Raw genomic sequence first — 13,651 nt, forward strand, 5'->3', positions numbered from 1 at the left:
TGAAGTTAGAAACTGATTGTTTACCATGCACGGCTGCACCAGATTCTGAGTGCTCCATTTTTAGTAAAGCTCCCCCATAGTGGCCACATACAAATGTTTGCATAATGTGCAGCATACTTTGTACACAATACTGTGTGGTACTGAAAAAAAGATCACAAGCTATGCTATGTGACATGCTTTCACACTGTTTGTCAATCTTTGTAAAGTTGAAAGCGATAGTTTCATTTGTTTTCAATGTATATACTTTGCGATAGATTTTAAATATATTTTCATTCTTCTTACAGCACTCAATAAGGGTCTATCACAGGTACACCAAAAATTGTCTTTGAAAAATTAATTAACAAAGCCTTTTTTTCAGAGGTCAACCATATAAATGTAAATGAAAATTAGCTTATTACACATACAATTTTTGTTATGCCAATACAGTGTTGTTAATGCTGTCTCTGGTCAATATACAATTTTGTGAAACCAAATACAGATTTAAGACATCAACTAAGCATGTAATTTGAAGGATATTTGAAGGATTTTTGTATTTTAATGTTTAGACTGTCTAAAAACTGTCCTCTCCCCACTGTACAATAAACAAAATGGTTTTTTTATTGGTACAAGTACCCAAGGCCATTGCCTAGTTCCTCATTCTCTTTGCTTGATAATCCCTTGACTATCAGCCCATTTTTAAGATCCACAATTGTCTTCAGTGGAGTTCAGATTTGAGATCCAGGCTTCAGTAATGTTTGATGAACCTGCTTTGAACCAATTCCTAATAAATTTGCTTCATCCCTATACAGAAATTTCTAGCTAACAAAGATAAGGGAGGAACCATGTGGTATTTAATCTATTGTATGGATTAGCCCTTTTACTTCTACCTCAGTATGTTTTACAGTAGTGGCAGTGGGGAGTTTTACATACACTCCCATCATTTTCTGTGACTCCTGGAGTATGATGTGTCACTGGGTAGAGGGGAGGGAGAGCAGTGAACATCTGTTTGATGATCTCCTCTAGCTAGAATGAACTCAGAAGCATTGTGAAAAACATCACTTCCACTTTCTTATGTCACTTTCCCCAGTCCTTCTGGACTTAGAAGAAGCTAATGGAGCATGATTTGCACTCCATTAGCTTCAATGGAAGGTAGATGATACATCAAAGAAAAAAAGGTAGAAAAAGGTTACACCCAAGCATCTACATATGAAAACGTCATTTGCTATAAAAATGTTACATATCATCGCACACACCAGAATGAGTGCAATCATTTTGGGTCCATTATTCATGACAAACTCGGATTACCCGTAAGGGCTGTGTAGGTGTTGCCTATGGAAAATATAAGGTACCAAAGTTGGCCATTGTTTGCAGGCGCTCAAATTTAAATTTGACTTGTTCAGCATTAATTTACTCTGCACAATCTCATCTTTTTTCAATAATAAAAAATGGATAATATATTGCGTTTTTGTGCCCTAAGTTAGCGTTAGTGTATTTTTTTACTGATATTTTGCATTTGGTAAAACATTGTGCAAATATCATGTGACTGGAACTACTAGTATTTTATTCTCCTTTGAAAAAATATATAATGTTTGGGGTCTTAACTAATCTTCAAGCCTCAAATGATATTTTTAATTGTGTGCAAAAATTGCAAAAATGGATCTGGCTGCAAAAGCTTTGAGCCCCACGATCTTCTTTCACTTTTAACACCCAATCAAGTTTAGATTTTAGCATCTGCAAAAGTCAGGCTTAAGGGCTAAGTTCACCTTTTGGGGGAAAAAATATAATAAATGCACATATTTTTGCAGAGAAGAAAAATGTGAATTTATTATTTTTTTCCTCAGGAACCTGCAAAGCATTGCATCCCCGATCAATGGATCAAGGGTGCAATGTCAGGCTCCTGCAGACAAGCCCTGCAGATTTCTGTTTACAAGCTGCAGGATTTGTGAATAAAGTGCAAGAGCACTCATCAGTGCCCTTGTAGTTCATTGAGAACTATAAGCTATCAGCCACAATGGCTGATAAGTGTTCTCTCATTCACAGATTGCTGAGAAGGAATGATGCAGCTGTGTGGGCACAGTCCTGCTATTTCCAAAAAGTGACAGCGAGTGTGCGGAGAAGATCCCCCACCTGCTGTCATGGGGGTAGGTGGGAATCGGGATGCAGGTCTGGAGCATGTTGTATGTTATACCCGAATTTTGGGTTTAACATGTAACATGCTCTGAAAGGTGAACTCATCCTTTAAAATAATTAAACTACAATTGTGGTTACCAAGGAATGTTGGACATTTACATTTCAGTTGTCTTTTTCTAGGAAGAACATGCATATATTTGCATAACAAACTGAGAGAATGAAATATTTAATACATAAGCATTGCTATTAATATATACAGAATTCATATCTACAATTAGATCAGAATATAATTATTTTTCGCTATATATCTCCATATTCTGCAATCACATTCCAACTTTAACTAAAGAAAAATTTCATATAAAATATTTAAACATTTCAAACATATCTGTGGAACAAAAACACTGCTGAATTAGATGTTATAATAGCATTGCATTTCTCCTATTCCTCTGGTCTGTGCATAAACTGTTGCTAGTACTGTTATTCCGGATATAGAAATAATAAGCTCATGTCAAAGAAATCTGGAAATCTATATGCATGTTTACAGTGCTTTGTAGATGACTGATTGTATATAGATTACCATAAATGTATTAAAAGAAAGCAATAGCTCTTGCACACTCTTGTTTATAAGAACTCCATATTTACATGTATTGGTGGTCAAATACCTCTACACAGAAGATGCAACCAACTGATTCAAATAACAACAATTCACCTAAAGGTTATATTTTAACAAAAAAAAAAGGTCTAATAGCAGTTCTGTAAATATTGTCGTATTCCATGTCAGTCACCGTTGTCAGTGCAGAGGTAGGCATGAAGCATTGGTTTGCAATAAAGTTTTCTCTTCTAAAGACATTAGTGCCTGAGTGGATGTCTGTGAATTGGAAGGTTAACGAAAAACTTTTGCATGCAAATAGCTTGTTTGTAATGTCCAAAGGAACCTTTAGAATTACATGTAGAATTTCCCATTTTCCAGCCTCAAGAATATGTCTCATTGTGCTGGCTATGATGATTAGAAATGAGCAACCTGGGCAAAGCTTGGTTTGCAGGAGATTTGGCAAACCCAACAAAAAGTCCACTAAACCCAAACATAGCATCAAACCCCATTGAAACCTATGGAAGCTGAATCTGAATTTTGCCAAGACAAAATGAAAGCTTTTGTTAAAAAAGAACATGGGTAACTGATCACCATCATGGGGGACGTGTACCAAAAAATTAAAATAAAACAATATGATTCAGTGGGGAGAGGGTATTTTAATGCAGCTTAAGGGCTAACAATAAAACACTCAATTCCTTTAAATAACATGCTTTGGAGATGCTTTAAACCTGCATGTTACATTTTGTGTATACAAGCAGTGGCTGGGGATCTATAATTTAGCAGTGGTATCACTACCACCTCTAAATGACACATTCCTCTGGCTTCTGTTTATAAACAGGCTAGTTAAGATCCTTGGCAACATCATTGACCAGATATATGTGTTTACATTTCAGCAATACCAGGGAGATGTTACTGGCAACAGAAGCAGTTGCAGGGATGCATCATCAGGCTATGCTCATCATTTCTAACAAAGATCTACATCTCAAGTGGCATTGTTTATTTATTTAATTATTTTATTTAATAAAGAACTGGTGGTGTTGTTGTTTTTTTACATTTGCTATTTTGTTAGTGAATAAGTAACAAGAAGTACTATGTACCTAGCACTCATTCACATGAGGGTGGCTGGATATCTGGAAGCACCCTTATTCTAATTGGTTTCTACATTCCAATATCTCCCACCAACAGACCCTCACATCCCTTTTCTTTTTTTTTGGGGGGGGGGGGAATTTGAAGATGTGTCTTTTGGCACCATCAAAATGGGTACAAGATGCCTTCCAAGGGGGGGAGCTTTACCCCCCACCACTTTTTCTTATGTTTCCAATGTTGAGGGCAGGGCATGCAACCTAGTATGTTTAAATGGGACACTTCTCCCACCCCTCCCCTATTTTTTGTACAGCAAGGCTGCATACCTAGATAGGGCCTTTAATTTATTTTATTAATTTTTAAGGGGACTACAAGTGACTTTTTTTGTGCTGACCCTTTAAGTGAAAAAATGGCTTGTGGTCCCACATTCTAGCAGAGGTCTGATATGTAAATGTTTGGTGTAAGAATATGATGAGTTTGGAGCATTTTGATTCTTGAGAGCACTGAGAGCAAAAATTGAGAAAATGCAGTATAAATCTAGTGTGGCACCTCCTTGGGAAAATATATTAGGGTCGCCTAGCAGAGCACAGGCAAAACATAGTAATTAATTAAAAAGTAATAGCAAAGTAAAATGCTGAAGAATAGCTCAGTGTTCAGTGGCAGCCACAACTTACAGCCACCATATCATCATATTGCTTCAGAACAACATTCTCTTCATCATCAAAGTAAAGTAAGTTGATTGAATTAAGGCGATCAGGAACACAACATGGTGTTCCAATGTCTTGGTTGAGTTTGAGAGCATGAACAATGGACTGTACAGTAGCATGATTTGTAGCACCCAAACCTTGTCCCATAGGGAATAGACATGTTCCCTTGCAGTGGTAGGCATTGTATCCCTTCGGGGAGATGATCCATCCAGCCCAACCAATGTCTTCAAAGTCCACATAGAGAGGCTTGCGTTCGCATGGAGGATATCTGTTGGGATATACATTTCGTGTTTTTCTACTTCTGCTATGGTCCATTAATAATGGGAACTTATGTGTTGCTGGATGTATTGTAGAAGAAACTTCAGGCGCAAGAGTATCTAAAAAGATTGTACATCGTATATTTAGTTTTTTGTTTTTAGGACACATGTGCTTTGAACTTTCATGATGTATAAAACTCCTCACAGTAGAGCCACAGACTTTTAGTGATGACAGAGTCTAATAGAAATTCAAATCTAAGAAACCAGTTCCTTTGAAATTCACCTTTAATAGAGATATTTAAAGTGTAACATTAAATAAAACAAACTAAGTACATTCCTATGGTACATGTATAATTGCTCATACATGGTCTCTTTAACCACTTGCCTACCGGGCACTTATACCCCCTTCTTTACCAGGCCAATTTTCAACTTTCAGTGCTGTCGCACTTTGATTGACAATTGCGCGGTCATGCAAGATTGTACCCATATGATATTTGTATCATTTTTTCTCACAAATAGAGCTTTCTTTTGGTGGTATTTAATCTCTTACTTTTTTTACTTTTTGCGCTATAAACAAAAAAAGTGCAAAAAATTTGAAAAAAGTTTCTTTGTTTCTATTATAAAATTTTTCAAACAGGTAATTTTTCTCCTTCACTGATGTGCATTGATGAAGCAGCACTGATGGGCACTGATAGGCAGCACTGATGGGCACTGATAGGCAGCACAGAAGGGCACGGATAGGCAGCACTAATGAGGTGGCACAGATAGGCGGCACTGATAGGTGGCACTGATAGTTGGCACTAACTGGCATCACTGCTGGGCACTGACTGGCGGCACTGCTGGGCATTGACTGGCGCAACTGCTGGGCATTGACTGGCGCAACTGCTGGGCATTGACTGGCAGCACTGCTGGGCTGTACTGATGGGCACTGGTGGGTGGCACTGGTGGGCACAGGTTGGTGGCACTGATGGTAACAGGTTGGTGACACTGGTGGTCACAGGTGGGTGGCACTGCTGAGTGGCACAGGTGTGTGGCACTGCTGGGCACAGGTGGGTGCACTGCTGGGCGGAACTGGTGGGTGGCACTGCTGGGCACCGATCATCAGAGCACTGATCATCAGTGCCCTGATGATCAGTGCCAATCCTTGCTCTGACAACTGCCGTTCTTAGCAGTACTTTCCTCATGCTCTGACAACGTGAGGAAAGTGCAGCCGAGAACCGGCAATTGCATTTCCCAGTGATCAGCGTGTCATTGGACACGGCTGATCACGTGGTGAAAGGCCGCTGTGATTGGCCTTTTACCACATCACGTGATCAGCTGTGTCCGTAGGACACAGTGATCACGGAGATCGCCGGGTGCGTGCCCCCGCGGGCGCGCGGGAGAGCGCGTTTTGGGAGGATGCCATATGACGCCGGCTATCTGCCACTGCGGCCGGCTATCTGCGGTTGGCAAGTAGTTAAAAACACTACAAGTATATAAAATATTTGTTAATCCTGGCAGAATTTCAACAAGCTCCTGACATCCTGTAGAGAACTGACAAATATCAGGCAACATTATCTCTCCAATCACAGGACACCTTCCCGAATGTTATAGAGTTGAAGAGGCACTTTGTGCCTTAAGGTGACAATGCTGTTCCTTCATTGATAAAGCGGTTACCTTAAGACAGGGAGTGCATTACTTGCATGATTACCAAGTAAAAATACAAGGGAAAAACTGTGAAAAAAAGAAAATGACTGCAGCCACCACATCTAAAGACTAGCAATCTGCAATATATTACATTTTTGTGGTTTGGTTTAGATAAACTTTAAGAATACCAAGCAGTAGCAGGATATCTGACTAGTTTAATTTGAGCACCATACTTCCGCAGAAATATAAGGCTATCTTTCCCCTTCACCTTGTGATAGCCAGAACATTGATGATAAATGCACATCTCTTTTTTCCTCTGTAGACTTTACTGTACTCTACATATTGTATAATAATTCAGAGATTCCCTAGTTAATCAGTCAGCCTCCAGCACAGAAAGTTAGGGGGAGTCTTCCAAGCACCAAAAAGACAACCATAAAAACTTGACTGCTGATCTAACTTTTTCCAGCCTCATCCAAAACAACAATAAAAAAAGAATGTATAAAGCTAATTGATTGTAAAGTTGTTTCTGAATTAATAATTTGTGTTCATAAAAGTAATACTGTAACATACCTGTGTCTTTTACAGTAAAAGTTGTGTATGTGTTTGTTGTTGCTCTTCTGCCATCATCACTAAAAAGGACCAAATAGGATTTCTTGCTGTCTGACTTGTGCTTTGCAAAAGCAAAGGAGTCAGTTTCTAGGAAGTTTCCTGAGGGTGGGGTAAAGATAATAAGGAAACCATGATTGGTACTGCCATCTCCAACCCACCTTGAAACCTAAAAGAAAAAAAGAAAATTTAACAGGATCAATGAAAAATACATTGTCTTATATTACAGTAAGACACAGATTTTTCTTTTTTTTTAAATGAAGGATTAGTGCCACTGATTAATTTACTTATGTGGCATCCATTACTCAGCAGAAGTCACTTTATTTGGATAGATGTTTAACCATTTGCCCTCCAGAGGATTTACTTTCCCCTTCCTGACCAGGCCATTTTTTGAGATACACGCTGTGTTACTTTAGCTGACAATTGCGTGGTCATGCAACGCTCTACATAAATGTAATTTAAGTCCTTTTTTTCTATAAATAGAGATTTCTTTTGGTGGTACTTGATCACCTGTGCATTATTTGCGCTATTAACAAAAAAAGATGGACAATTTTGAAAAATAAAGCAATATTTTTTACTTTTTGCTGTAAAACATATCCAATAAAAAAATGTTAAAAATCACATTTCTTCATAAATGTAGGTCAAAATGTATTCTGCTACAACTCTTTCCTAAAAGAAAATCCCAATATATATAAATTAATTGGTTCACGTGAAAGTTATAGTGTCTACAAATGGCGAAAGTTATAGTGTCTACAAATGGCGAGCATTCTGACAGTGGGTGGGAACTGACTAACTGCCACTGACATCCCAGTGACACTAATACAGTGATCAGTGCTAATAAAAAGCACCGACACTGTACTAATGATACTGGGCAGGAAGGGGTTAACATCTGGGGCGATCAAAGGGTTAGCAGTGTGCTGTTTTACATGATGTGCTGTGTGTGTTTTACTAGGCAGACATGCTGTGCAGAGAAATACAAAGCAGCATGTCCTTGCTGGCAGGAGAGAGACCTGTGTTGTTTACACACAGGTCTCTCCCCTGTCAGTTCTACACGGTGATCAACGGATTGTGGTGGGGAATCTTTGGCCAGGACCCAATGATTGACATCTCTAGCCACCAATGGCGGTGCGGGTAGGACAGTGCACGCACGCAACCCCTACCCGGAAATGCAAATCACATATACATACTGTACATGATTTTGTGCAGCCCTACCGCCCTGTATCAGTAGTTTTACTATAGGGCGGCAGGAAAGCGGTTTCTTACTAAATATTTGTAGACATCCCTTTTCAAATGTAATGTAAATAACCACTGATAAATTAGAATACAAATACTTATGAACCGAAATAATAGCTTTGAGCACATGGCTAATAACTTACAGTTTATAAGAGTATTTTTTTTTTTTTCATTTTTCTTGTTAAGGATATACAGCTATACACACTGATAAATAAAATAAGGTGAAGTGACCCCCCGCAAGGTCCAATATTTGAATTGAATTGCATATACCCTGTAAATAGTAACAGTTTGATTTAATTTAAAATATTGCAATTCAATAAAATTCTGCTTATAAAAATATGTTACTCTTTTTACTGCTTATTAATGTTTTCTTCTTAGGAAAATTTACAATATATTTAAATTTTTTGCATTTATTGTGTTTAGGGCTTACAGATTTTAACCTTTTTTTCTGTTTGTCAGGTAAATATGAAATATTGCATAATAATATATCATATTTACATTTCCAGCCAACTTAACTACCCACTACCTTCAGTTAAAGGATTCATTCAACTTTGGGAACATGTTACATGTTCCAACCATTTTTTAGATTCTGAATTCAGATTAGCAAAGTAGATATAATAATTGCAAACAGCTATTACTACATAATGCTCTAATGGCATGCTCATGGCTTCATAGAAATTTAAAAAAGTGACCTAAAACCATTGGTAAAAAAACAAAGCCAATAACAGAAAAAGCATTCAGTAAGAGTAAAAGATCTTTTGTAATTCTATGCACATGGTTTATTGAAGGTTCGGCTTTGGTAAACATTTTAGCTGTTTGCAATATATTGATATTAATGAATATTACTTACTGTCTGAGTGACATTAAACACCTCCCAACCTTGTGAATGCAGGGGAAGCAGTCGAGACAAAATCAGGTTTCCTCTCCAGGGTCTTGATGAACTGTCTAACAGCTCATACACATCCACCTAGAACATATGAAATGAGCATGAAATGGCTGCTAGGGTTAAACAATACATTAAAATTGATTAGCACATTTAGAATGCTGTTTGTAGACTTTTGCCACTAGATGGCTGGAAAGATGCTTTGAAAATGCAGTTTTATTTCCAAAGGGTGGGGTTCTTCTACCTAAGAAAATGTAACATTGCGGAAGGAGACTTGATGTATTTTTTTACAGGACTGGATATTGATTTTAATAGTATTGATAAAATTGTGTTTAGTCGAGTCCTATTCAATGTAGATTGTAAACATTCTTGTTTTTTCTCTATTTTAAGACATGAAAAAACAGCATGATATCTTCACCAGAGAGGACAATATAAAGCTGTTCTGCAATCTGTTACTTGACACCTAGTAGTTTTCCTGCACATGCAAATAATAACATAGATTATCATATATCATAATATGTTATTATGATATATCATAAAATGTTATTACAGGATCAGGGACTTCTCAGACTTCTGCATTCCACTGCTGATTAAAACATGCTGCTTGCAACACTTGCAAATGAAACTGAAGATAGTACAAGCATTCTACAAATGAAAATGTACATGAACGCTGTTTGGCTGCTGTAACTCATGGGGGTTGATTTACTAAAGATGAATAGGCTATTCACCTTGCAAAGAAGTTGTACTGTTCAAGGAAACTTTCTCCAGAGCTTAGTAAATGCAATGCAATTTCACTTTGCAGAGTACCCAATCATGCGGTAGGAAATGAAAACAGCATTTTTGATTGGATGGTGGAAGTTAGCAAAGCTTCACCTGATTCACTTAGCACTGGGGATAATTCCCTTGCAAAGTTCAACTTCCCTTGTAAAGTGAAGTCTTTTTGCCTTTGGTAAATTAACCCCTCGATGTTAAAAAAACCACTGGAATCAGTTGTAACCTACAAAGTACACAGAAAACGTCTGAAATTTTATGCAGTTTCCAGAACAGAAGTGTACACAGTTTGTAACTGCTAAGGTAGCAATGGGAAAATTACTAAAATATGAACTATGAATAAATATAATAGACAGAAAAGAAAGAAAGGTACAGGATAGAAAAACTAGATCTTTGATATAAAGATAGATTGAGATATGAAGTGGGCACAGGAAATAATATTTATAATAATTACTATTGACCTGCCACCCATAAAGTAGAACATTTGTCTTTTTTTAGTTTTGGACAGAGTAGAAAAGATTTGGAACGTGTGTTATTATTGCTGTGTGTCCCCAAGTTGGAATTTCCTTTACTCTCTGTCCCAAAGACATGATGAAAGGTAAACGAAAATCACACCAAAGTGAGAGGAAACATTATTGTTGTGTTATTACTACTGCAACAAATATAGGGAGATGTCTCAAACATAGATACAAACATATGGAGGACACCACAACCTAGAAACTCAGTCCTTGTTTCAAGATTATAATTGTATGATGGATTAGTTTCAATATGAAGTAAACCTTCATTTTATTCATTTGGCAAAGCTTTTTTATCATGTTATATCTTGTTATTTAGATATATTAATAAATAATTTTAGCATTTTTCTAGAATTAAATTTATACTGGAATTATTTACAGGTGGCATGTACACTTGTTTATAAGTACAGAAAAGCACTATGAGGTTTGAGTACAGGGTGGTTGTTTGAATTTAGACAGTTTTTTTAATCCTTTTTGGTTGCTTTTATTTCTGTTCTGAGGCCATGAGTTAAACTTCTTCACAATAATTGTCTAGGTGAGCAAGTTTTCCAGGTCAGACAGTGCAGCTAAAACCTGATAGAGGTGAGAGTAACCCTAATATCCCTAATATGCTTAAGACTAAGCAATACATATTTCATATATTACTAAGATGCATTATATAGAATATTTAAGTATAGGCACCTCTTTTCAGCCTTTTGTTTAATAGTCTATTTATTATATATTACATTTATGTAAATTTAAACCATGTCAGATGGTTTGCGCAATTTTAATGTATTCATTTATCTTACCCTACAGAAATGATATTTGGTTGTCACTCCAAAAGGATTCCACATGAACACCCGGAGCTCAGCTTTTAACATGCGTTCGCTGCTTCCCACAGATGAGATGTTGAAAAGATAGAATGGATGTCCTGTTTCTGAAAAAACTAAAACATAAAAAACACAGATCAGAGAAATTATGTAACTACCCACAGTCTACATACTAAAATATTTTGGTCTTATTCTAAAAATCTGTGAAAGCAGAACAGAATTTGTTGAAATGCATAGACAGGAAAATTGGACAACCAAATTAAATTGCAATTCATGTTTTCTATTTGCATAACATATATTATATATTTATGAATTTTAAAAAGTTAGGAACTGTCAAAAAGAGCATAAACATTTTGGGTCACTGTGAACTTAAAATATAAAAAGTCCACTAGCCCAAGGAACCCGATCATATTTCAGATAACCTCCTAACCTATTCCCACTGGCTGTATTCATATATGTGACTTCTGGGTGGCTGGGTTTAAATGCTGAATAATCACATATATACATTTATAGGAAATGGCCTTTCTGAGCCGAGTATTAATATTTAAAATTTAGAGCTGTGACTCTTCTGCACCCTCCTTTGAATTGCTTCAATATATTTATAGTACTTGACTTAAAGTATATTTATCCCAAAACTTTGCTTTTTTAAAAGTTTAATTGAGTAATGAATTTTTAAAACCTCTGTGGGGTATTCTTGCTATCTGTGTCCCATTGTGGGGATTTCCCTTCATTTCACTTCACAAACAGGTAGTGAGGTAGTGATTTCGCCAAAGTGAGCAAAATCCCCTCACATCTGTCTGCAACTATTCACCCCTGATGATAGCAACATGTTTTACATATTTATTAAATATAAGGTAAAAATAGCAAGTCTCCAGATTGCATGCATGTTATGGTGTTTGGGACTTAGAACTTTAGACAATTCTTGTGGGATGTACATTAATTTATAAAAATATAAATTGCATCATACATTAACTATGTTGTCCCTGAATTATACCTGTGGTATAAATGGTATTACAGGACTGCCAATACAGATACGTTATGAATGATCGCAAACGTCTTATACACTATTGGAGCATCAGGTGATCCAAAAACATTTTATTTATAGTAAGTTATCTTGGAAGTAGTGCAATCACAAAAGTATATTAAAATGAATTCTAAGTTACCAATATTTTAAACATGCGACAATTATACATTTTAGGCATATAATGTGATTGGGAGGAGAATGATCAAATTAAAATTGCAGTAAAACATTGTAAGAATTCCTATTTTGTGAGGAGATGGTATGGACTGGTATGGAATGTGTGCTCAGTTCTAGTGAATTTGTATAGTTTCATACTAGGCATGCACAAGTATTGCACATACACACATATCATATTTACTTCAGCTCTGTTTAAACATAATTTTCTGCATTGAACCTACTTTAGGTTTTCTAAATGCGGCCAACATCAACAAGATCCTAACAAAAAGGACATGTGTATGGGTGACATACCCATACAATACAGGGATGCAAAATTAGTTTACCATATGTATACTAGAGCAGAATAACTACTTTAAAAATGCAAGTCTTATACCACGGCCATTCTTTTTCAATAAAGGAACATTTTGGTTGTTAAAAAAACACACAAAAAAAAAGTCTTAGGATACATCTTCTTATGCATACAGCCAATGCATGCACTAATTTAGTTACTTGGTAAAATTAAGATAGGAAATTTAAAACTGAACCTGCATATTAATGCATTAGCACAAACTGGAGACTGTAACAATTAACAGTATTTCCTCAAATATTTCTATATGATCCTCACCTTTGTTTTCGAAGCTTCTCACCACATTGCCTTCCAAGAGTCCAGGTGCCTTGGTGCTTCCATCAGGTTCAGCCACTCGACTGTATAGTTCTAGCATGAAATAAGGAGGTTTTTTGGCTGATGTAATGTTGTGTGGCAGCTCCCCAAAAGCAAACACTTCCTGCAGTTTTTGGATGGCCTCAGAAACAGGCACATAACTTTTCAGCTGGGGCTTTCTCTCCAAACCCAAGCGAAAAGGAGATACTGAGTTACAAAAGGACAAGATAACAAAGCCCAAAAGAACATTCATCTTGAATTATAATATATGCCGGTATTCTGCAACTAAATGGTGAATATTGTTGTCTCACTAATGGATAATCTGCCCTAATAATTATTCCAGAAAATCTTCATTCGATGTGCAGAATATGAGCCCTCTAATTTGTCTAATATTAAATGAATAAAAGACTTGCTGAACAGCTACAGCTGTGGTCTTCAAACCTATTCTGAAATTAAAATGGTACCCTAAATCAAAACTCATTGCCTCTTCACAATATAAATCCACCCCCCCCTCCCCATTTCAATTGCAAATTTTTCAGAAGGGAGGGGAATTAAGCATAAGAAAACAAACAGCAGTAACTCAATAAGTGTGAACAATCACAGTGTGATTGTATTGTTACTT

At 36.6% G+C, this 13,651-nt stretch overlaps 1 protein-coding gene across 1 annotated transcript; it reads right to left on the minus strand.

The window, feature by feature from the left end:
* Positions 1-2,432: 2,432 nt before the first annotated feature.
* Positions 2,433-13,282, minus strand: LOC149460138 (bone morphogenetic protein 2-like). Its single transcript, XM_089680074.1, has 5 exons — positions 12,994-13,282; positions 11,171-11,307; positions 9,064-9,180; positions 6,945-7,149; positions 2,433-2,449 (listed from the first exon to the last, which is right to left on the minus strand). Exons 1-5 carry the CDS (start codon positions 13,280-13,282, stop codon positions 2,433-2,435), a joined length of 765 nt encoding a protein of 254 aa, XP_089536200.1.
* Positions 13,283-13,651: the final 369 nt, after the last annotated feature.

Source organism: Staurois parvus, unplaced genomic scaffold, assembly GCF_062004578.1.
Source record: "Staurois parvus isolate SC_StPar_1 unplaced genomic scaffold, SC_StPar_1.0 ptg000234l, whole genome shotgun sequence".
NCBI lineage: Eukaryota > Metazoa > Chordata > Amphibia > Anura > Ranidae > Staurois > Staurois parvus.